The sequence below is a fragment of the Mangifera indica genome, chromosome 12, assembly GCF_011075055.1.
Source record: "Mangifera indica cultivar Alphonso chromosome 12, CATAS_Mindica_2.1, whole genome shotgun sequence".
In the NCBI taxonomy this organism is placed as follows: domain Eukaryota; kingdom Viridiplantae; phylum Streptophyta; class Magnoliopsida; order Sapindales; family Anacardiaceae; genus Mangifera; species Mangifera indica.
Genome location: NC_058148.1, coordinates 497,187 through 522,821, shown reverse-complemented (window position 1 = coordinate 522,821; position 25,635 = coordinate 497,187). Strand labels below are relative to the sequence as shown.

The following is a 25,635-nucleotide window of genomic DNA, read 5'->3' as shown; positions in this document are numbered from 1 at the left end:
CAAAACTCATGAGGACACTTAGTGTCCATGACAATCGACCTGCTGCCGCTGCCAGCTGGTCCAATAGTGGTGCCGGAGCAGGTAATTTTTGGTCAACAATTCACCGGCCATTTTTGTCTTGTTTGTCTGTAGATCTTTGCTTTTGTGTAAGTGTTTCAGCCTATCATTGTTGGCATTAATGTTTCTGAGATTATTTTTCACTTTATGAGAAAATGTTTCAAGCATAGTTATTTGTTTCCAACTATTTGCGATTTGTATTTTTTTGATATGATATATTACGGATGAAAAATGATACGTATAATTAAAATATATTGAAAATTATTTGATATGGTAGATGTATTATTCGATACGATATATTTTATGATACAGATCAATACACTTTTTTGAGAAGTAATGACATAATAAGAGTGTATCTGAGTTTTATAATTTTTAGGGGATATTTATATTTTTTTTAAGATAATGATATGTCAATTAAAAATTAATTATCAATTTTAGAAAGATGTATTCTTGATACAATTTGCAATGCACAATATTAAAAATAAATTTTTATACATAATACAATACATGATTCGTCCACCATAATTTCAAGGCATGACACTTCATTTGTTTGATGAGAGTTCATGTTTTGTTATGTGATAAGTTGTCTGGTTTTGTTTTTTGAATCCTTCCATTTCCTTTGATCTCCACTAACATCTGTTGCTATTACGTACAGAAAGCCCAAGTGCACCTTCTTCAGGCGGGTGATGAATGGAGGACTGCATTTGAAGCTGCTGCAAATGGTCATGCGGACCCGTTCAGGTCTGGGTCAAATGGCCACAGTCGGAGATACAGTGATCCACCTCAGAACGGCGACGATAGGTCAAGCTCACAGTCAAGCCGCCGCACACCAACTCGATTGCCACCAGCACCACCACCCAGTCAACTTCACAATACAGATATTAGGTATGATATAAACCCATCAAATATTATTCATGCATTGTTGGCGCGTGTTGTGGGAGTTGTGTCAGTCCCATCGATGCCATTTTTGAGTATTTCTAAAGCTCAAAATTATTTTACCGTAGCGTTGTGTTGACGTAGAATAGATTCATTTGTAGATTTTATATTTATATATATATATATATTTATATATATTTATATATTATATATATATATTATATATAAAAATACTCCGGTTAGACCAGGGTGATTCTGATAATGTAATTTCTGATATTATGTTAATTAAATCCCTCTCTTTGCTTTCATTTTGGTTGAGAAAAGGTGGCTATAAATAAGGTGTTGATTTTCTTTGCCATCTATTTGCTTGTATTGAACCTTAATGAGCATAGTACATATTTTTCCGTAATGGTTGGTGATACACTGGGCATGAATACTAATAATATTAGAAGAATTGAGGACTGCCATCAAGTCTAGTAAAATACTGTCCATCTCAAATTCGGCTTGATTAGGCATATGCTAAACTTAAGCTTGGGACTTAAAGGCTTTGAGTTTGAGTTCAAGATTGGATAGACTAACTCAAGCTTAAATTAAAAAACTACGGTTAAAACTCATAATCAATATATTTATCAATCATTTTCCATATTCAAAAGTATGAAGTAAGTGTAAAATTTTAAACTTTTAAAAATTTGTTAATATAACATTTGAGACGAATAATAACAAGGTTCAATTTATGAGTTGAACTTAAACAGTTGAAACTCAACAACTTTGACTCGTTCGAAATGTATTGTATTCTAAAACATGAAATGGATGATACAGGTTTTTATCAGAACACTTGGTTACACTGAGTGATCTCAATGGTACTATTAGAACATTTAGTAAGAGCCATTTGGGTCGTAGTAATTATCAGATTTTACTCTAATAATCTTTTATTATTAATAATTATATAACTAATAAAATTTTATTAAAATAATATTAATTTTGTTCCAATTCAATCATTCTTTAATAAATTTTAAGATTAAAATACCTTACTTTCAATTGATATAACAAATCACATAAAAAATATTTATTTAAAATTAAATTTAAAAACATTTAAGTAAAATATTATTTTGTTATTCTTTTATTACATCAAACTAAATATAATAATTATTTGTATTTAAAACATTACCTAAAGCATTCACAATCTAAAGATTAAATAGAATTTCTAACACAAAAACCTATTTAACCTGGTTATATGGTGCATGCCTTACAGTTATTGGCAATCGAATTCAGAGTCCAAAATGATAATAATAATAATAATAATAATAATAATAATTTAGTAATACTAAATTATTATTAATGTTGCTACACTAGGTAGGAAATACAGAAGCGCATATAAATAATGATTATCATGGTAACTTACATATTTTGAGATCGTAATTCTAATTATGTACATGAAATTATGGTATAATAATGCTTCATGCTTACTTACCCTTGTGTCCATCCTTGAAGGGACCAGAATCATGTAAAAGCTTCATAACAAGCCTAACCTGCAAATCAAAAAGTTATCATTTAAACAACATGTAATATACCATTGTATCTTATATTGTTAACACAAATATAAGACTTCTTATTTGCAATTAGTAAAGCACCGTGAAAACGATGTTGAGTCTCAGTAGAAAAGGGTTTGAACTAAGCCAGTTCAAACTCGAATGTACGTATTGCTTAGACAAATCAAACTCAAATTGATAGTTTCAACTTAGTTTGAGTTTGTCTCATTTATCATTGTAACGATCACCTTAACATGATATTATTCACCCCACCAACCAAATCGTTTTGGCAACATTGTGCACAAACTTGAACTAACTCAAACTTGAACTGAACATTATGGATTTGAGCTTAAACTTTTTAGGTTTGGCTTGACTTGAATTCATCGCTATATCATACGCTAAAAATATGCATGGATGGAAGTACCTGAGTTGCTTCACGTGTTAGAAACTCCTGTATGGGTTTTTGGAAACTTTCATCTATAAGATAATGGCAGCTGTAAGTTGTCACAGGTATATAACCTCGTTGAATCTTATGCTCGCCCTGAGCTCAGCTTCAACCGTGTTTAGATCAAGCTCAATAGCTGCTTCTATTGCCTGTGAATTCAAAATGAAGCCAAACTAAATTACTTGTGCATTGCATTTATTTTGCATGTAATAAAGATCCAAAAGACATAATTTCATAGCCATTCCTTTTTTTAGTATTTCCTCTCCCTAGGGGCGGTTTCAAACCAAATCGAACTAAGCTTGTATGGGTTTGCTTAAGTTCGATATGATGGGCAATGTTTGAGCTCGACTCACATAGGCTCAATATTGTAGATATAAGCTCAAACCCGATTGAGTTCAAGTTGCTTGGAACAAATGATGTTATTTTGACTCTATGTTGTATAGTAAAACGAGGTCGTTTTGCTACTTACATAATGCAACACTAGCAAAACGACGTTTTGAATTTATCAAAATGATGTCGTTTATCTATATATGCAAATTGCTTGTGAGCCTATTGAACCGAACACTCTTATAGCTCGAACTAGATAGTGTCGTATACTCATGACTCGAGCTTAAATGACCTAAGTTGACAATTAAGCTTGAACCCTCTCAACTTAAATCCACCCTTACTCTCATTGAACATTTAGGCCTAAAAATTTGAAATTATAACGTGCATATGATAAGATAGAAGCAATCCAACAAGATGGATAGCTTTGTATAATTAGATATAGACCTGGTAATAACAAGCTTCAAAATGCAAACTTGGATAATAGGCACGAGGATGGCAACCCATAGACGACCAAATAGAGTATCTCCTCCTATAAGATTTAGAGCTCCAGCAACAAGTTCTTCCCCTTCTTCAGCAACAACTAGCAATACATTGTCTCCCATTTTTGATCCATAACATGGAAGAAATCCCTTGTCAGATAAGGACTGCCCCACCTATGAAATACACAAACAATTTTTAAAAAAAATTGACATTTCAAACATCTCAAATGCTTCAAAAAAACATTTAAAAATAAAAAATCTAAAACTAGTGGTTTATCCAAAATAAATGAGAGGTTAAGGTTGATAAAAATAAAATATAGGATGCCAATGAAGAAATGATGAAATATGGGGAAACTAATGTAAATTTTAGAGATTACATTGATGGTTTTATATGTACTAACCAACAAAAATTTTCAAAGTCAAGGGGGTCAGCTAACCCTCCTAGATCCGCTACTATCTAAGATAGTCTAAATACAAGAAAATATAAATATATATATCTGTGTGTGTTGTATGGGAGTAAAAGGTTGCTTCTCTTAACACAGGGCAACATCTTTACCTGCTAGGTTTGGATATGAGCCAAGTTGAACTTGAACATAAGCTAGCTCAAGTTCAGCACAAATAGGTATTAGAACAATCAAACTCGACTCAAGTTAGTTGAGTTGTATTAAAGGGAAAATCGAGTTTGGCTAGGTGGGAAAGTTCGAAGCTCAACTAGTATTCGTGATTCATTGATTTGGCTTGAGTTCACAACTTAATTTTGACACTAAAATGACATTGTTTTGAGTGTCAAAATGATATCATTTTATAATTATTAAAACAGTATTGTTTTTTATAATGATTAGAACATCATTTCGAGTTAAACATCATTTTGATTATTGCTTGATTTGACTCAATTTGAGTTACAAGCCAAACTTGAACCAATTCAAGCCAAATGATTGGCTCATGAACTGGACTGAGTAGAACACTCTCCAACTTAAGTTTAATTCAATTATCAGCCAAGCCAAAACTCTAGCTGGCTCTCAGCTTGAGCTTGATTTATATAAATTGAGTCAAGCCAACGTTCAAGCCCGAACCAGTTAGTTCAAGTCTAGCCTTACTTCCTACCGGCATAGCTTAGAATCCATCACAAATACCTAAATCATTCTCTTTGCTTAGATACTAAAGCGATTAGGCCTTAATACCAAGAATAAACTAGAAATTAAGTCTTGAAAAAAACAATGACAATACTTGAAGGATCAAACTATTGTTTTTTTCTATTAAATGAATCAAACTTTGTTTTTTCTATTAAAAGTACTAAGCTCTCATATTTTTAATTAAAGAAACTGAAGTTTCAAATTTTCCATACAGGAGATCAAATTTTAGAATTTTCCTATTTAAGGTACCAAACAAACATAATTTAAATTGTTTGTTCAATTTTGTTTTGTTTTGAAGCAAAGAGATTAGTTTGGTTCTCCTCAATAAGAAATAATAGTGAAAGTTTGATCTCTTCAATAAAAAAAAATGAATGTTTAATCCTTTTAATAAGGAAATTTTAAAATTTAGTTTTATCAATAGAAAAAAAGAAAGTTCGATCCTTCAATAGAAAAAATGTGATAATTCAATATCTTTAAGTGTTATTATCCCAAAAAAATTATTGCCTATTAGGATTTTAGAACCTTCATCTAAGTCAAGATATTACCTAAAAGTTTGTAATGTTCAACTAATCTTGGAGCAGCTCTTTCTATATCTATATGTTTTTGTATCATGAATCTTAAATTTCTTTTTTACAATGCATATAAGCAAAATAACGAGCAAGAAGGGATAATAATTAGCAACATACTTGTTATTGGTGGTGTTTTTGTAGAACTGATAGAAGGAATCCCAGTGCCTAGCCTGCCATGACAAACGTTCACAAAAGTAAGAACTCTCATTAAAGTAACAAAAAGCTATTTGCGTCACATATTTACTTTTTTCGCATGCATACTTCAACCAACAAGAATTAATAAAATTAATAAACAAAAACTTAAATCATTTGCACTACCAAATAACTTATTGACCTTGAAATTTATGCATTACTCAATTAACTTTCCAATACTAGATTTCATACCATGGCTTTAAAAATTGGATTAGTCAATTTAACTGGTTCGATTAGGAACCAAGAGCTACTCCAGTTTGGAAATCTTTAAAACTCATTAGAAGCTTTGAACCTGGTTAAACCGCGATTGAATTGACCCAAACCCATTGGCTTATAATTCAACCGACAGTTTACTCCAATCCCCTTATGTTCCCAAGACAACCACCACCAAGCCAACACAATGTTTGGTTTATTTATTTTATATTTTATATAACCTATCTTTTGTATATTAGGAAAATAACAAAATTTGCATTTGTTGGAACTTGAGCCTACTATCTTGTCAATTACGGTAATGTGTATGTCATTTAGTGATTAAGTATGCATAATTGTTTTGAATATTATCTTTTATATTTATTTAAACAATTCATCAATCAGTTGGTCTAACTGCCAATTACCCGTTTCACCGAGTCAACACCCGGTCCAATTATGAAAACCATGTTTCATACCAACTCTTACTTCAATGCACTAAAACTTTTATTAAGCACGTAAGAACTTATTGAAAATTTGTGTCGCCCTTCAAGGATTCATTCTATTTTGTGATTTTGCAACAGATACATCAACCCCAAGATATGGTAGAGCCAGCAACTAATACAATTTCATAGTAAGTAATAGGACTAATAATAAATACCTTTATTTCATAACCTCGGAGTCGTTTCATAGTCAAGTTCTGTGCAGGAATCTGCATATAAAAGAGTTAACTTAGGTATCTAATAGTTGAACAAACAAACAAACTTACCAACTGAAAGCACAATCATAATTTACAGTGAGGTTACAACAGGAAACTCACCGAATAATCACATTTTGCCAAGATAATGCTTTCTCACAACAAAATCCAGTATCATATGATTTTACATATTCCAGAAACAATATCCTAAAGTGCTAGTTGTCATACAAAGATCAACAAAATGAATGAAACAAACAAAAGTGCTAGTTGTCTCCTTTAGTGCTCCCATGATCAAGGTAACTATTTTATCTATATTTTTCATATCAGGCATCTTTACTCATTTAAGTCATCACAATACAATAAATTGATAGTTCTCAGTGTTTCAGCATTGTTTGCTCCAAATAAGATTTTCCTGAGTTATCTTTAATACCAAGCATTTTCTTTTTTCCATTCAGCATCATGGTCAATACAAACAAATGACCGTTACTAAGATTTTGACCTTGTAGATAATCTTAACAGCATAAACAACAATTGATTTAACTAATCAGCATGATTAAATCAAAGTCCATGCCATTCTACTTGACTATGATTTATAGAAAGTGTGAATATTTTTACATTAATACAAAGTAATAATATCCAATAGAAAACAATTTTGGAAAAGGCTAACCTTTTTACGCTCTTGACGAATATTTTTCCTTTTATTTTGCTTCATATCCATTAAGAACTCATCAAAACTGAAAAAGAAAATTTAAACATTCTTATATTGACACATAAAATAGCAGAATATAAATATAATGAAATTAAGCACTCAAGATCAGAGAACCAGAAATCACAGATCAAATAGAGAATGGCATACAGAGGTGGTAATTAAACAGCCTGTACAAGGGAGTTGCTGAAGTAGCTGATTATGATCACATAATATCTAAACTCATGATGATCTTTAATCATACATGTGCTCAAGAGATTAAAGCAAAATATTATAGACCTCTAGTCATCTGCAGTAAACCTTTTTCCCTGAATTTACAGAGATAATTACAAATGAAGAAACATAAACACTTACTTTTTATAATTACGATTTTTCCAGTGGTACTGCATTCCAATCCTCTGCATGAAACCTTTTTCTCTGAATTTATGCCACTCATTTTCAGATGGGAAGGTGATGTGTAGTGATGAAACCTGGGACTGTCAAAAGAATAAACCAAATAATACAGGAAAGATTCAGCAAAAGAATAAAAGAAATTTCTTGTTTCATGGAAAATATTTCCCACCTGATTATTGTACTCCATCACACTAATTTGACAAAAAGTAAAATCTTGGAATTTGATGGAACCCTAAATTGTATTTAGAAAAGGCTTGGCATGGAATCAAAAGAGAATAAATCATGCATTGAGAAGCACTATTTATTTGATTCCTACAATACCTTGACTGTGAGATCCTTCAGTGCAGATATTATGACATCTAGTACTTGATCTTTGAATAATGTGTTACGTATCAAAATCCTTGGACCAGTTACTGGAGTAAAAGGTACACAACATTGGAACTTCGGATAATATCTTAATCCATAACTGTAGTAGGCATCTGCCCAAGCATGATCGAAAACAAATTCACCATAAGAATGGCTGCATATACAAACAGAAAGAAATGAGAAAGAGAAATAGTAAGCTGTTAAGCAAAAAACTTCTGAAAGAATTGTAAGAGAAACTACATGAGATCTTGTTTGGACAGCTTAGTAGATAATAAACCTTTTAAGATATAGTGGAACAACACCTAGAATATTTTCAGATTCATCCTTAGCTACGATATGGCATGGTGTCCATCCTGTTTGCTGGAAACAGTTTAAATGCAAGATTAAGACCACAGTGGAAGATTCCAACTAAAAAAGAAAACAAATTGACAACACTTCAAATATTTTAGGTATAAAATTGTTTCCACAAGTAATTTAACACAGAATTTTCAAGATGTTTAGGCAAACTAAGCATTATTTCTCCCACATAAGGATAAAAGATTTTAAAATATTAACAAAAGTTCAAGCACAGAATATAGAACTCCTTGCATGAAACAGGGATGTATACAAGACATATGAACAAGAGAAGTATCGGTTCAACAGAAAAACATTGCTTTCAATGGTAGCTACTAATACAATCATTTAGCTACACAAATTTTTTCAGAAGGTAGATATGGATTTATCAGCTTGAAAAAATGGCCAATGCCCTTTAGTTACTAGGTTTGAAAGAAATTACTGTTCAACAAGAGTACATTACAAAGAGCCTTTCATATGCCTCCTTGAATTATGGACAACGAGATGTGCTAAATTACCTTAACAGAACAACCTGTCTCTTCTAAGCTTGAAAGAAACCCATGGGTAAGAAATGGATTGAATTTCTCAGGGCCTGTAGCATCCAGAGCACATGCATCCCAGTCATCTGCTGAAACATCTGAGATTGAAGAAATAGCTGAAAGGCATATCTTTTTAGATGTTCCCTTGATTTCTGTGGCTCCCTATATTTAGATTCATACAGTGCCATTAACTGAAGGCATAATAGACTAAACACAAACACAAAAAAGTGATTATCTAGATAATCATAATAGGACCATCAAAAGTAACACCTCTGATTCTGACCCTGTTATAGTGAAATCTCCCACCGAAAAGTCCAGTACTTGTTGCTCCACAGATTTCTTAGGTCCCCAAAATAGTGCATTAATTCGAGATTTCTGCACTTGATTCCTAAATGGATGTCTGCATGGTGATTTTCCCTACAATTCATAATTTAAAAAAAAAAGCAGTAATACTCATAATACCATCATCACTCTCAGATTTCTACTACATCCCACACCAGAACACTAACCAAAAAGCGAAAGACATAAATAAAACATGAAACAAACTTACAGTGGTCTAACCGATGTGAATGAAAACTTTCTCCTTTAACATGAAACATGATAAATTAAAGCTTTCACCATGGACATTGAACATTCTAATTCTATTAAAATTTGCTAATTTTCAGTCAACCACACAAAAGTAACAAATACTATCACTATAAACAAAATAAATACAACTCTTTCAGTCAACCACATATCAGCGCACTCATAATTTTACCAGCATAATATATACTAATTACGACTTTACGCACAAATATGTGGCATACATAACTTGGAGAGAAATTTTCCGATTTGGCATCCAAATCTCCCATCAAGAATTTTTTTCAAGTCAAATAGAAATCAATAGGTCTAAATCATCAACAAAACCAACGCTATTAGTTATCTTGATACTCCATTGAGACTCGTTAATCTTACAGCTTACTTCATCTCACTTTCACCATTTTCTAACAAATTTTCATTTCTCAATATGTATAAAGAACCAAGAGTACTTTCATAAGGATCACTTTCGGTAAAAGCACTTCTCTATAAAACCACATATACACAAATTTTATTAAAACACCTCAACTACTACTTTCCAAAATTATTTTCAGCTCTTTTTTTTTTTTAATTTTAAAAGGGCTACCCAGAAAAAAAAAAAAAAAACTATCAACTGCTCCTTTCATTTCTTTTTTTTTTTTTGATTCCTTATAAAATTTGTTTCTATTTTCATGAAGACAACTATCCAGACCAGAACTTCTTCAAAGAAACAACTCACTATTTTTTTCAACTCTTTTTTTTTTTAATTCATTCATAATTTTGATTTCAAGAGCGCTTTCCAGAAAATTGCTCTTCGCACAGTTCTTCATTTCAATGAAATCATAAATCTATTTCTGAAAATTGAAATCCGATTTTAACAGCAAAACACTTGATAACAAAAGTCATCATCCTGAATTAAAATTCAATTAAAGTCGAATTAGACGTTTTAAACGATCGAAATCGCAGGAAAACATAGCAAAAAAAAAATTATAATAACTAAAATTAAGCTTAAAAATTAATAAAAAAATAATCAAAAAGAGATGGAGCGAAAAAGAGTTACAGCTAAATAAGGAAAGGATCGACTGAGAAATGGCGAAGGCTTGCAGTAGCTTACTACTGCTGCCATGGCCACCACACACTCGGCTCAATTCAACTCTGCTATATTGGCTCAAAAAGAAACACAGACAGTAAAAACAAAAACGAATTTTAAAATTCGTAAAGTAAAAAAATACCTATTTAAATATTGACAGGGAGAGAACACGTGGCATCCAGCAAATCAGATATATATATATTTTAATTTTTTGATTTTTTTCTCTAATCAAATCATCTTTTTTATATTACTATTTATAAAAAATAAATTTTTATAATAATATTTAAATAATTTATACAAATGCCACTTCCAATATAAATCTCTAAAAAGTTAAGTCATTCTTATGATATAACTTTTGTAGACATTATCAATAATTTATCAGAATTCTTTTTAAAAATGTAAATAAAATAATTATAAATATAAGCTTTTGAGCAATTAAAAAAATTATTTATAAATACTCTTTTTCTTGTTTAATTTTTTAACTATTTTTGACTTTGCCACATTTTTTATTATTCTCGTTTTCTATTAACTCAATTGTTTTCTCAAATATCATCGTTTGCTATTCAAACCGATTGAAACTCGAGCACGCTTGTAATTCCCACATTGATATTGTTTAGGGCGGTTCGAATCTACCGCCCTTAGTCTAATGGTATGATCAATTTGTTGGAGTAAAAGGAGGGGATATTAATTAAAATAGGCAAGCGGATTCCCGCCTAAACCTTTTTCGGCAACAAATACTCTGTTTTACCTTTCTAAGCAAATCATCTTTTTCATTCCAAAAATGTCCCTAATCTAATTTTTCAAATTCAACGCCTGACTTTTCCGATTAACCGATTTCTACCACGAAAATCATTAATATTAGATTAAGATTAAATTATCTAAAATAAATAAAATTATAAATTAAAAAAGGATTAATATTTAAAAAATAATTTATTTGTATATATCAAATTTGGATATATAAAAAATGATAAGTTTTTCTTTAAATTATTTGTAATGAAAAATATCTAAAAATTTTATTTTTATAAAATAATTGAAGTGAATTTGGATATTTATAAAATAATCTATTAAATAATATATATTTATAATATAATCTATTTTTATAAAATAGATTATATTTTATTTTTACAAAAACAGAATTTGGCAAGGGGTGCGTGGATTTGGTAAGGGGTGCGGCACTTTGGTAAGGGGTGCGGCTGCGTGCGTGCGCGCTGGTGAGTGCGGGCGGGCGCGCGCGTTCTGGTGCGTGCGTGCGGGCGCCCTAGCGCTGGTGCGTGCGTGCGGGCGCGCACCCGCACATGCCGCACCCCTTCACCAATTCCCGCACCCCTTCACCAAATCCCGCACCCTTTCCAAATCCCGCACCCGTTCAGCAAGTCACGCACCCGTTCAGCAATTCACGCACCCGTATATAAATTCCCGCACCCTTTCACCAATTGATGAACTGGTGCGGCAAGGGTGCGGGTCACGTGGCTCGGTGCGTGCGCTGGGTAATGAAAATATAAAATTATTGAGAAATGTCAGAGATGCAATTCAAAACGTCAACCTAGCCAGGAGGATCCACAGTGTCGCCGAAACAAAAATTTTACCCACGCACCATTCACCGTCCCGAAACCGTCGTCGGAAAACATCACGGCAATGTCGTCGGAGTCGTCTCAGGTATATATTTATTGCTAACATTGATTCTGCTTTCGGACATTGGACGAGATTTAGGTTTTCCTTTCTTCTTTCATTTGATGCATCGATGTAGATTAGTTAGTTGATTACAGTCTTGATTATGCGATTGATTTTGCCGGTGCGACATTGTTGGTTTAATTTATGCGATTTTGTTGATTGATTGTTGATTGTTGATTGTGTTGGTTTGGTTCGGCGTTATGGAAGGAGGAGGTGTTTATTTTGGAGTGCCGATTTGCATGTTGACACCGTTCACACACACATTCACACCGACAGACCACCACTGACACTTGCAGACACCCTCAACGCATCCACGCACCCCTTAAACATCTTGCCGCACCCTTTAGGAAACGTACGCACCCCTTAACACTTTTGCCGCACCCTTTAGGAAACGCACGCACCCCTTAACACTTTTGCCGCACCCTTTCGGAAACGCACGCATCCCTCACCACTTTGCCGCACCCTTTGCTTTTTCTACGCACCCTTTTACATTTTGCCGCACCCTTTGCTTTTTCCACGCACCCTTTTACATTTTGCCGCACCCCTTTGCTTTTCCACGCACCCTTTTACATTTTGCCGCACCCCTTTGCTTTTCCACGCACCCGTTTACATTTTGCCGCACCCTTTGCTTTTTCCACGCACCGTTTACATTTTGCCGCACCCTTTGCTTTTTCCACGCACCCTTTTACATTTTGCCGCACCCCTTTGCACTTCCACGCAACCTTTCACATTTTGCCACACCCCCTTGCACTTCCACGCACCCTTTTGCACTTTCATGCACCCTTTTAACATTTTGCCGCACCCTTTATCAGCTTCCCACACCCCTTTGCATTTTAACGCACCCCTTAACACTTTCCCCATGCTTTTCAGATTTTATATCCTCCTGTTTGCAATTTGATTGATTAAACATGTTTGCAATTTACTCAATTATATTGATTGTTATTTGATAATGTTTATATTGATTGTAATTTTCCCATTTTTCTGATTTTCTGAATATGTTTGTTTATGGGGATTATAGGAAACTGGGGTTAACGAACGCCATGATGAAAGGAGGTACAACGAAGGCTATTATTTTTTGGCGAAGTTAAAAGTTAGAGCTCATATGGATACTGTCGAAGCCATCAGAAATTCTCTTACCCATGCCCAGAAAAGAATGTTCAAAACATGTTGTTTCGGGCGATTTTTAAAGATGGAGACTTTAAAGCATAGCTCCAGTTTATTGCATTCTGTGCTATTCCGACAAATCAATAAAGGAGTAGTGGGAGAGGAATTATGGTTTCGGCTTAATGGGGTGGATTGCAGATTTAGCCCTGTTGAGTTTGCCCTCATTACTGGATTAAAATTCAGTAGAGAAATAGGAAAGAGCAAGGTTATCGGAAAATCTCAATTGAAGTCTAAGTATTTTGGAGGTAAAAAAGCTGTTAACTATGGTGATCTCGCAACAATATTTAAAGAAAGAGCATGGATAAACAATGATGAGGATGCCATTAAAATATCGGCCCTGTATCTGCTTCACTTTGCATTATTAGGATCAGACAATAGAAAAACTATTTCAGAGCATATTTTACATATTGTGGATGATTGGGATACTTTTAACTCGTACCCTTGGGGTACCATCGTTTGGAGATTGACTGTTAAATCTTTAGGTGAAGCTTTACAAAAACAGTATAACGAAGTTTCGAAATTATATCCGTTGTACTCAGAAGATATCCCAATATTAACTTACGGGATAAGAGGATGCACTTTAGCATTTCAGGTAATATTAATTTTTTTTTTAATATTTGATGAGTATACATTTTTTATTATTATTTTTATTTATATTATATATATTTATTTTTTAAATAACAGGTTTGGATCTATGAGACACTTAATAATTTACAAAGTTTTGTGACTTGTAAATCGGTGAAGAGAATTCCTCGAATGTTGAGATGGAGAAGTTTAGATGGTCCAAGCTGGGAGGACATGGATCGTATTTTGAACTCTTCTGAAGTAAGATATTATATTTTTCAATAGTATTTATTGGTAGTTTATCATATATCTCTCTGAATAAACAATTTTTTGAATATTTTTAGGAATTTGTCACACCTCGGTTGATTGCATCCAGAGTTGAGAGACAATCACCACATTACGAAGATGTTATGAATTACATTGATGATCCAGAAGATTCTGATACTACTCCTACCATTATAACATCTCCTACTCCTGCCATTATAACATCTCCTCCTCCAGACATCCAACGTGGTGTAGCCTCCCCTCCAGATATCCCATCTGCATTTGTAAGTTGGAATACTCCCATTCGTAGGCGACGAAGTTCATTTGTTAGTAGTCCTATGCCATCAGCTATGCAGCCACCTGAGTGTACTGCTTTTATATCATCGCCTCCGCGGGCCGAAGAAACACATACTTGCATGCCTATGGGTGAATCTAGCCGGATAGCTGATGATAAATTTGATAAGCTTCAAGAGCTTCTACAAGGATTTATACAACAAGTTGATGAACGACTTGGAAACATCGATGAGCGGCAAATACTACTTGAAGCACGTCAAGCATCCATGGAAGCTAAGTTATCAGATCTTCAACAAACGAACAATCCGAACCCAACAAGCCCACCAGTAGAATCGGTATGTATTTAAACTATATTCTAACGGTAACTATTTTCGATTAACAGAATAATATTATTTTGAAAATTAACAAGTGTTTTTTTTTGTTATTTTCAGGATGAACCAACTGAAGTATTATTTGAGTATATTGACCAATTTGATACGGCTATCCAGCAAACAACAGATGTCACAAATGAGACTCCATTAGATCACCGTTCTATTACTCGGAGGACATTACGCGGAAGGATATTGAAGAAGGGTAAAACACTTCAGAGTCCATACACCGATCCTTTCAAACATCGCCGTGCACGAGAGGTGTATCACCCACCCTCTTTGGAGGATTTACAAAATAATATGTTTGAATATTTGCAATGGTACGGGGACCCTCCAGAACCGGGTTTGGGCAATACTTATTTATATGGACCGTGTGATAAAATTAAGTGGTGGAAACTAATAACTGAAGATAACCAGTGGTTACTAGATCAGGTATATTAATCTGTAAATGCAAAAGTTTCATTATTTTTACTCAATATTTTTATTTATTTTATAATGTTTGCTCACTTGTAATATTATTTTACTTTTCAGCATATTGATAGTTATTTAGTGGTATTACGACATACGTTTCCGAATGCTAAATGGACTTGTGTGGAAACTTCGTTTGATGGGTGGTTACCACATATAATAAAAGAACGAGAAAATTATAAATTAGATAATTATCAATGGCCACGATTATTATTAGATTATTATATCAAACTAAAGTCATCTAAATTTGGGAAATTTTAAAAAATGGCCAAAATGCCCTCCCATTAAGCAAAAATAGCCAAAATCACTATTTTCAAGCCAAAATGCCCAAAATCACTGTTCCAAAAAAAAAATGCCTATGATTTTTTTTAATACCAAAACTACCCTTCCCCTCATATTTATATAACTCTCCCACTTACTATAGGGTTTTAATGTAATTTTGGATAAATATGAGAGGTTTTTGGATATTTTATATTATAAAGGCATTTTGATATTTATTTATTTATTTCAAACTTTTTCTAAAATGTCAAAATTACCCTTCCCTTCATTTATATAACTCCCCTTACTCATTATGGGGGTTAAAAAATTTTAGATAAATATGAGGGGTTTTTGGATATTTTACATTGTAAAGGCATTTTCATTTTTCAACTTTTAGAATTCGAATTTCAGTTCCGTCTTTTCAAATTTCACCGTTTTACGATATATCGATTCGTATTTTTCAGATTTCTGAAGGATTTTCTATTTGTTGTCATTCTAGGGTTTTTCAACTTTTACAATTCGAATTTCAGTTCCGTTTTTTCGGATTTCATCGTTTTACGAGATATCGACTCATATTTTTCAGATTTCCGAAGGATTTTTTGTTTGTTGCCATTCTAGGGTTTTTCAACTTTTAGAATTCGAATTTCAGTTTCGTTTTTTCAGATTTCACCGTTTTACGAAATATCGACTCGTATTTTTCAGATTTCTGAAGGATTTTTCGATTGTTGCCATTCTAGGGTTTTTCAACTTTTAGAATTCGAATTTTAGTTCAGTTTTTTTGAATTTCACCGTTTGACGAGATATCGACTCGTATTTTTCAGATTTCCGAAGGATTTTCTGTTTGTTGCCATTATAGGGTTTTTCAACTTTTAGAATTTGAATTTCAGTTCCGTTTTTTCAAATTTCACCGTTTTACGAGATATCGATTCGTATTTTTCAGATTTCTGAAGGATTTTTCGATTGTTGCCATTCTAGGGTTTTTCAACTTTTAGAATTCGAATTTTAATTCAGTTTTTTCGAATTTCACCGTTTGACGAGATATCAACTCGTATTTTTTAGATTTCCGAAGGATTTTCTGTTTGTTGTCATTCTAGGGTTTTTCAACTTTTAGAATTTGAATTTCAGTTTCGTTTTTTCAAATTTCACCGTTTTACGAGATATCGACCCGTATTTTTCAGATTTCTGAAAGATTTTTCGATTGTTGCCATTCTAGGGTTTTTCAATTTTTAGAATTCGAATTTTAATTCAGTTTTTTCGAATTTCACCGTTTGACGAGATATCGATTCGTATTTTTCAGATTTCCAAAGGATTTTCCGTTTGTTGCCATTCTAGGGTTTTTCAACTTTTAGAATTTGAATTTCAGTTTCGTTTTTTCGGATTTCACCATTTTATGAGATATCGACCCGTATATTTCAAATTTCTGAAGGATTTTTTGATTGTTGCCATTCTAGGGTTTTTCAACTTTTAGAATTCGAATTTTAATTCAGTTTTTTCGAATTTTACCGTTTGACGAGATATCGATTCGTATTTTTCAGATTTCTGAAGGATTTTCTGTTTGTTGCCATTTTAGGGTTTTTCAACTTTTAGAATTTGAATTTTAGTTTCGTTTTTTCGGATTTCACCGTTTTACGAGATATCGACCCGTATATTTCAGATTTCTGAAGGATTTTTTGATTGTTGCCATTTTAGGGTTTTTCAACTTTTAGAATTTGAATTTTAATTCAGTTTTTTCAAATTTCACCGTTTGACGAGATATCGACTCGTATTTTTCAGATTTCCGAAGGATTTTCCGATTGTTGTCATTCTAGGGTTTTTCAACTTTTAGAATTTGAATTTCAGTTTCGTTTTTTCAGATTTCACCGTTTTACGAGATATCGACTCGTATTTTTTAGATTTCTGAAGGATTTTCCGATTGTTTCCGTTCTAGGGTATTTCAACTTTTAGAATTCGAATTTTAACTTTTAGATAAGGATTTTATTGTTTTTTCATGACAAGATTATCTAAAAAATGAACTCAAATACGATACACATTCATATATAACCACAAATAAAGTATATCATATACATATGAAAATACAATAAATATATACATCTAAACATAGAAATAATGATAAATATACATCCGTGAGCTACTCGATACAATGAAAATACAACTGTGTCGCTAATCGTCGACGCATAGAGGTAGACGACTCTCGGGGAAAAACGTAGCTCCGTGCCAACGCCAAACACTTTTTTAAATAATCTTGTCATGAAAAAACAATAAAATCCTTATCTAAAAGTTAAAATTCGAATTCTAAAAGTTGAAAAACCCTAGAATGGGAACAATCGAAAAATCCTTCGGAAATCTGAAAAATACGAGTCCATATCTCGTAAAACGATGAAATTTGAAAAAACGGAATTAAAATTCGAATTCTAAAAGTTGAAAAACCCTGGAATGGAAACAATCGAAAAATCCTTCAGAAATCTGAAAAATACGAGTCCATATCTCGTAAAACGATGAAATCCAAAAAAACGGAATTGAAATTCGAATTCTAAAAGTTGAAAAACCCTAGAATGGGAACAATCGAAAAATCCTTTGGAAATCTGAAAAATACGAGTCCATATCTCGTAAAACGATGAAATTCGAAAAAACGAAATCAAAATTCGAATTCTAAAAGTTGAAAAACCCTGGAATCGGAACAATCGAAAAATCCTTCAGAAATCTGAAAAATACGAGTCCATATCTCGTAAAACGATGAAATCTAAAAAAAAGGAATTGAAATTCGAATTCTAAACGTTGAAAAACCCTAGAATGGGAACAATCGAAAAATCCTTCGGAAATCTGAAAAATACGAGTCCATATCTCGTAAAACGATGAAATTCGAAAAAACGGAATTGAAATTCGAATTCTAAAAGTTGAAAAACCCTATAACAGAAAAAACGGATATAAAATTCGAAAAGTACACAATCAAAAACCCTAGATAAGAAAAATCTCAATTTACCCCCTCATGAAAACTGAAATCCTAAAAGGTCCACTCTGTTCTAAAGAATTTCCCCAGCTTCCCAATATTTTAAAAAAGCTACTTTTCCCCCCAAAAACAGCCAAACAATCCTGAACGTAGGATGCGCGATTTTGACGTGGGAAACACTGTTCCCACGTCGGACTGCCGATCTCTTCGGCAGTCATTTTCGGCCAAATTTTGGCCGTTTCAGCCTCCGATTTTCACATAAATCAAATCTAAACGTTGTCTAACACAAAACCCCTCAATCAATTCAACAAAAACAACCAAGAATCAAAACATTTCAAGCATTTTTCAAACCGTAAACCCTAAAATTTCAAACCGAAAAATCTCAATCAAATCTCAATAATATGAGCAATAATTTGATCCAAACAAGATTAAGGGAGATATACTAACCTTCTTTGCCATTTGTGGGTGCCGGAAATCAAGAAAATCGACGGAAATCGACGGAAATCAGATCGCCCGTGGGATGAACGTGGGACGTGAAAAATGTTTTGAAATTTTAGAGAAATGCACAGTAAATTCGCTAATATTAACGTGGGAAATAGTAATTTTTTCCTGTGTTATATATATGGACATTTTCATAATTTCGCAAAACTCGCGTTGACTTGTTAAATTTTGAAAAAACCCCACGTGGGCTAGGGATTTCCCACGTCACCCCAATTGTTTTAAAAAGCTAAATTACCCCCCTAAATTAGGCTGAACGTGGGATTATTGATTTTGACGTGGGAGACACTGTTCACAGTCGCACTGCCGATCTCTTCGGCATCATTTCCGGCCAAATTTTGGTCGTTTTAGCCACCGATTTTTACATAAATCGAATCTACACGTTGTATAACACAAAACCCCTCAATTAATTCAACAAAAACAACCAAGAATCAAAACATTTTAAGCATTGTTCAAACCGTAAACCCTAAAATTTCAAACCGAAAATTCTCAATCAAATCTCAACAATACGAGCAATAACTTGATCCAAACAAGATTACGAGAGATGTGATAACATTATTTTCCATTTTCGGTTGCCGGAAAGCAAGCAAATCGGCGAAAATGACGTTCGCCGTGGGATTGCCGTGGGATGCGTTAAAAATTCGAATTTTCTTTGAATTGCACAGTAAAAATTTGCTGTGTTTATATATGGGGGTATTTTCGTCATTTCACAAAACCTGGGCATTTTTGCTTGAACCTGAATTTTTTGGGCAATTTCGCTTAGACCCCTTTAATTTTGCCTAATTTTTAAAATTTCCCTCTAAATTTTATTATAATTCTTTCCTTAATTATTAACTTTTTAGAATTAAAAAAACTCTCATTTTCAATTACTATACAGAATAACATAAAAAGTATTTTAAAATAATTATACTTAAAAATATTTAAATAAAATAATATTTTAATATTTTTTTATTATATCAAATTAAACATAATAATTATTTATATTTATAAAAAAATTTAAAATATTATAATAATTTATATTTAATAACCTTTGAAATATTTGACCTTTGTACTAAATTGAAAAAAGGAAAACATTACCTGTATTAAAATTACTCATATTATAAGATTATATTGCGTTCCTACATTAATACAGTCTAACTGCGTTGAGAATGAGAAGGTATGTCTTACAGCTTTTTTAGTATAACAAAACTATTAATAGGTTATCGATTAATTCATCCAAGTTATATTTAATTAATAATTAAAAATATTTAAATAATAATATTTAAATATTTTAGTTAGTTAGTTAGAAAAATCTGTTCAGTTTATATGCACCGTTAGGTTTGTTTTCTTGTTACGAATTTCAATGGATTTTGTATTATTAATTGAATTCATAGGTCATTAAAATGTTATGTTTTGATTTATGTTGTTTAGTGGAATGGTTATTTTGCAAGTTCCTGTAAAGATTAACGCAACAATGCATGTTTAATTTTTAATAATATATATTTTTGTGGTTTATCTCTACGACTCATTGAAGTCCCAACTTTTAATTTAATTTCTCAGTGTTCTGGGTTGTCTCTTTAAAATCCTTCGCTTTCAAACTCTTTTTCAGTCTTTATTTAGTATAATATATTGTTTTGCTGATGGTTAGAACTTAAACCGAAAAGTGTTGCAATGTGACTTTCGAAAGTCTTAGACAAAGAAGAAACAAACCTAAATGTGGTAGGTAGAGATGGCAATTTGGACCTGATTTTAGGGGCCCCGACCCTAACGGGGAGGGGATTCTCCGATAAAAACGGGGAAAGGGGCGGGGATGGGGATGAAAAAAATCCTCGTAATCGGGGACGGGGATACATATGTCCCCGCCCCGCCCCGCCCCTCCCCTCCCAGCCCCGCCCCGGCCCGGCCCGCCCCTCCCCTCCCCCTAAATCCAATATATTAATATATTTACTAAAATTATAACTTTAATAAGTTTTATTACAAAATTGCCACCCATTTTTTAACCCTAAATCTAAATCTCTTTTTCCTTCAATTTTTCACTCCACAGCCACACACTCCCTCTCCCAGCCAAAGCTTCCATTTTTCATTCCATAGGACAGCCGCACACTCTCTCTCCCAGCCAAAGCTTCCATTTTTCTCTCCACAGCCACACACTCCCTCTCCCAGCCAAAGCTAAAACAAAGCAGAGACTAAAATTTCTCAATATTAAGGTTGTATTGCTTTTTGTTTCCTTTTTGTTTCATTTTCGTTTCTGTGGAAATTTGTTCCAGCTTGTTTTGGTGTCATGAGATGATGTTTTGGTGTATAGTATAATTACAAGGGATTAATTGAATCAACTACAACCAATTGCAGTAAAGCTGAGTAAGAAGTGGTTGGTTTGTCAAATGTAGTCCCAAATCATGATTATTCATACTTGTAGTTACTAGCTGCCCTTTGGGTTAAATAAACTTTGCTGCAAGGCTCGTAATTAGTGGATGGTTTTGCTGCTTTATCAAAGTGGCCATTCATTTTGGTGTTGGAGCTAATAATGTGGTGTTTCTCATTTTATTACTATTATTTGTTATCCAGTTTCTGGTTATCCAATGAGTGCCGCCCGCTGCATTGCAAGAATTTGTGAGGCTCTGGAAGACAAGTGGGATATATTATAAGTTAATTTAACTGCCCCCAAAGGGATTAGTTCAATTTTTGAGTAATTTATTTTTGTATCCATTATGTAAACAAAGTATCTAACTCGAAGATATTTGTCAAAAATGAAATTTATGAGACTTTTGTGAATGTTGGTGTTTACATGTTGGAAGGGATTCAGTTAAGTTTCAGTTTTTTTGAGTCACCATTTTGAGCTATGTTTTTGGACCGGATCTATATTTACGGGTATAGGGAGGGGATTTTTCCCCATGGGGACGGAGAGGGGATGGGGCGGGGATTTTTCCCCGCGGGGACGGGGAGGGGATGGGACGGGGATTTTTCCCCGCGGGGACGGGGAGGGGATGGGGAGGGGATTTTCCTTCACGGGGAGGGGACGGGGATTCTTTATTATCCCCGTAACGGGGACGAGCCGGGGACGGGGATTGATATCCCCTACGGGGACGGGGACGGGGATTGATATCCCCTCCCCGCCCCTCCCCGTTGCCATCCCTAGTGGTAGGCCATCGTCTCTTCTCAACATGAACATTTAAAACTCAAAACATGAGACTTTATCTCTTTTCTATGTTTTAATTGTATTTGTAATAGTGTAAACTGGACAGTTGAATTTTAATATGGGCCAAAAGATTTATTCCCACCTAAAGATTACTTATTTTTCAAGTTTTCATTATTTAATTTTAAAAGACCTTTTTACCTACTTATGAGCTGTTAAGTTTGTTAATTTTAAAGAAAAAATTATCATTTTATTTATAATATTAAAAATAAACTAAAATTTTATATCATCCATTTCTGCGTATATGCGTCATCTCACTTCCCTGCATAGGAGTACTTTTATGCTCTCTCATAATCTCTCTGAAAATCTCTCGCACATCATGTGCACTAAGTCCCCCCTAGGGTACCTGGGGAGCTGCTCCTTCATTCTGACTTCTCTGAGAGGGATCTACTGGTGTTTGGCTCATAGCTTTTGAAAATGAACACATTAGTCTCATAAAACTTAGCAGGTATAAGTGAAAACTTAACTTACAGTTATCGACTGTAAGGGTGGTCAACGTGGTTGGAAGGTGTTCCATCTCTGTGTTACTTGGATTACTCTATTTTGTTTTAGAAAACATTTTTTGGGTTCCCAAATCATACTCTGATATCAACTTGTAATATCCCTCCCCAGAATTACTACTCTTCAAAAGAGAAATGTTACGAATTAACATCCGAAGCATCTATTTAAAAAAAAAAAAACTATTTTAAACTAAACTCATTACTAAAAGTGTTTAAAAATTACTCTAAGAAAACTAAAAATCTGAAAGCAAACAAAAGATGCATATATCCCACATAAAAAATTCATCTGAAAGTATCTGAAAACATGGAGTAATCATATACAACTGTACAACCATCTCAAGAAGGTCAAAAGTCAATAAGATATGCGGTTATATGCATGTAACATAAACCAAAGATAACCTGCTCCAACCATATCTCTCTTCGCTAACCTGACCCTGTCTCGCAGTTGTTACGATCACTTGTACCTGCAATCATAAAAGAAAAGGAAGTGAGAGATAAGAACACTCAATAAGGAGAAAGAATTAAGTAAACTATCTATTTTCCTCTTCTAACTCACTCTCGGGATTCAATCTCACATCATAACCCCCATAAGGAATCGACGGGATAATCTAGTTCATTCTTTACTATTTGGGTCATACTTTGTCCCATTTGATATCTATTTGATATTTTCTAGAAGCTAATTATAAGGATTCGACACTTTTCTAAGCTCGAGCTCTCTTATTTTCTCTTACTACACTATTTCTAAATTTGAATTGTGCTCTACTATGAGCGGATCTTACTGTGGATCTATGTCTTACTGCAAACGTGTCCTACTACGGGTGGTGTAATGTAAAGTGCCCCCTCATAGTTCATAGCATGCATGCGTGCGTTATATCTTATTAATCTTGCTTCTATCTAAAACTATTCATAACTTACCAGACCATACTTTTAAGATGACCCCTGAATCTTAAACCCCAAATTCCTTTTCTTGCTTTTCTTTCTTTTGTTCTTCTTTTCTTTTTCTCTCCTTTCTTTCTTTTCCTTTCCTTTTTTTCTTTTCTCCTCATTTTCTTTCTTTCTTCCTTTCCTTCCTAAATTGTAAATCACTATTCATGGGGATTGTTTACTTGGTAGAATAGTTTTTTTCTTCATACAATCTAAAAGTCCAAACGACCTCTAATTTATACAAACTATATATCATTGGAAAGAGGATTCAAAGAGATTTCCAACAAGCTATAACAATACTCATGATTCATCAATTAAAACAGTCACAACGTATGATGAAATCAGTGACAAAAAACTATATTAACTATTTATTTGGTAAGACAATCTTTTTATTCATATAATTTAACAGTTCCAGCGGTCTCTAATTCATACAAGCTATATACCATTGGAAAGCGAATTCAAAGAGTTTTCCAACAAGCTATAACAACACTCATGATTCATCAAATAAGACAGTCAAAACGTAGGATGAAATCAGTGATAAAAAACTATATTCACTATTTATTTGGTAAGACAATTTTTTTTTTTTTCATATAAGTTAACAATATAAACGGTCTCTAATTCATACAAGCTATATATCATTAAAAAGAATATTCAAATAGCTTTCCAACAAGCTATAATGACATTCATGATTCATCAGATAAGATAACCAAAATATGGGACAAAATCAATGGCAAAACGATAAATATCATCCAACTCTCTGCTATGAACAAACTAATACACATAGATACCCCAAATGACAAAACAACATTTCTCAACTTCAAAGTTATCATTTATAACATAAAGCCAAGGAACCAAAAACATAAAATATGAAACATACCAAGGATAATACCCCTTATCTTGTTTCAAGCCAATCTTTGTGAGTTGGCTTCCTCCTCTTTGTCTTGCTTCCTTTATCACCAAAACCACCCTAAATCAACACCAAAACACACTAACATATTCATATAACATGCATCTAATATATCTAAACATAGGTAAGGGGAAAAGAAGGAGATCTTTTGGTTACCAAGACTTCCAAAGTGCTTCTTTGTTTTCTTTTCTTATCTTGTCTTCCCAAACCCCTTCAATTTCTTCCTTTATCTTCACAAAACAAAAGAAAATAGAAGAACGCTGGTTGCTGGAATGGATGGGAGAAAATGATGAAAAAAGGCTTGAAGTTTTCTTTTTTGTCTTTTCTCTCTTTATATACGTTCATATATTTTAATATGACTTTATATATGTGTGTATGTATATATATATATATATATATATATATATATATATATATATATATATATATATATATAAACGCATATATGTGAACATATATATTTAAAATTGAAAATATCTCGAAACAGAGTCAAAAGACATAAATACCCCTGAAACGTACCTAAGGGTATTACAACCCGATAATAATATGTTAATCAAAATGGAAATTAAAAAATAAAAAGGAAACTCAGTAATTAATAAAAAATAATATATTTTTATATTAAAAAAATAAATTTTAATAAAATTTTAGAAAAAAATTACAGTAACTTAATAATTAGTAGGAAATAATTTGAAATTTATCTACTTGTTTTATATTTTTAATCTTAATATTTTATACATACACTTTAATTTATTTAGCAATAATACATAATAAAATTAAGGGGTGCTAAATATGGGTGCAATCGAGTTACGCAACTCATAAGTAACTCATGCTTTGGCTGGTAGCATATTAAACTCCAACCTGATGTTTCTCAATTCATTGAGCTTATAAGCTTGGTTCAGATATAATATCAATAGTTTTCTAAAAATTTAAAATATTACACATCTACCTTCAAAATTTAATATTAAAACTTTGAATGTGGAGATGATTGATAAATATATAAATGATAAGGTTAAACATGTTGGACACTTAGGTATTTTGATTATGTCAAAACTAAGTTTAAAGTTATTAATTAATATTTATTCAGCGAATAAAGTTCATGACATAAAATTTCTATAATCGATAAATGATCAAAATGTAGATGTTTAATTTTTCAGGTCAAGGACA

At 32.9% G+C, this 25,635-nt stretch overlaps 1 protein-coding gene across 1 annotated transcript; it reads right to left on the bottom strand.

The window, feature by feature from the left end:
* Nucleotides 1-2,200: 2,200 nt before the first annotated feature.
* LOC123193561 lies at nt 2,201-10,588 on the bottom strand. The gene is given in 15 exon segments (XM_044606595.1): nt 2,201-2,462; nt 2,887-3,011; nt 3,014-3,056; nt 3,679-3,734; nt 3,737-3,844; nt 3,847-3,887; nt 5,533-5,585; nt 6,455-6,505; nt 7,158-7,224; nt 7,551-7,672; nt 7,911-8,109; nt 8,233-8,315; nt 8,807-8,989; nt 9,098-9,244; nt 10,443-10,588. Coding segments are annotated over 15 exon segments (1,410 nt in total). The 5' UTR covers nt 10,509-10,588; the 3' UTR covers nt 2,201-2,396.
* Between the last annotated feature and the right edge of the window lie 15,047 nt (nt 10,589-25,635).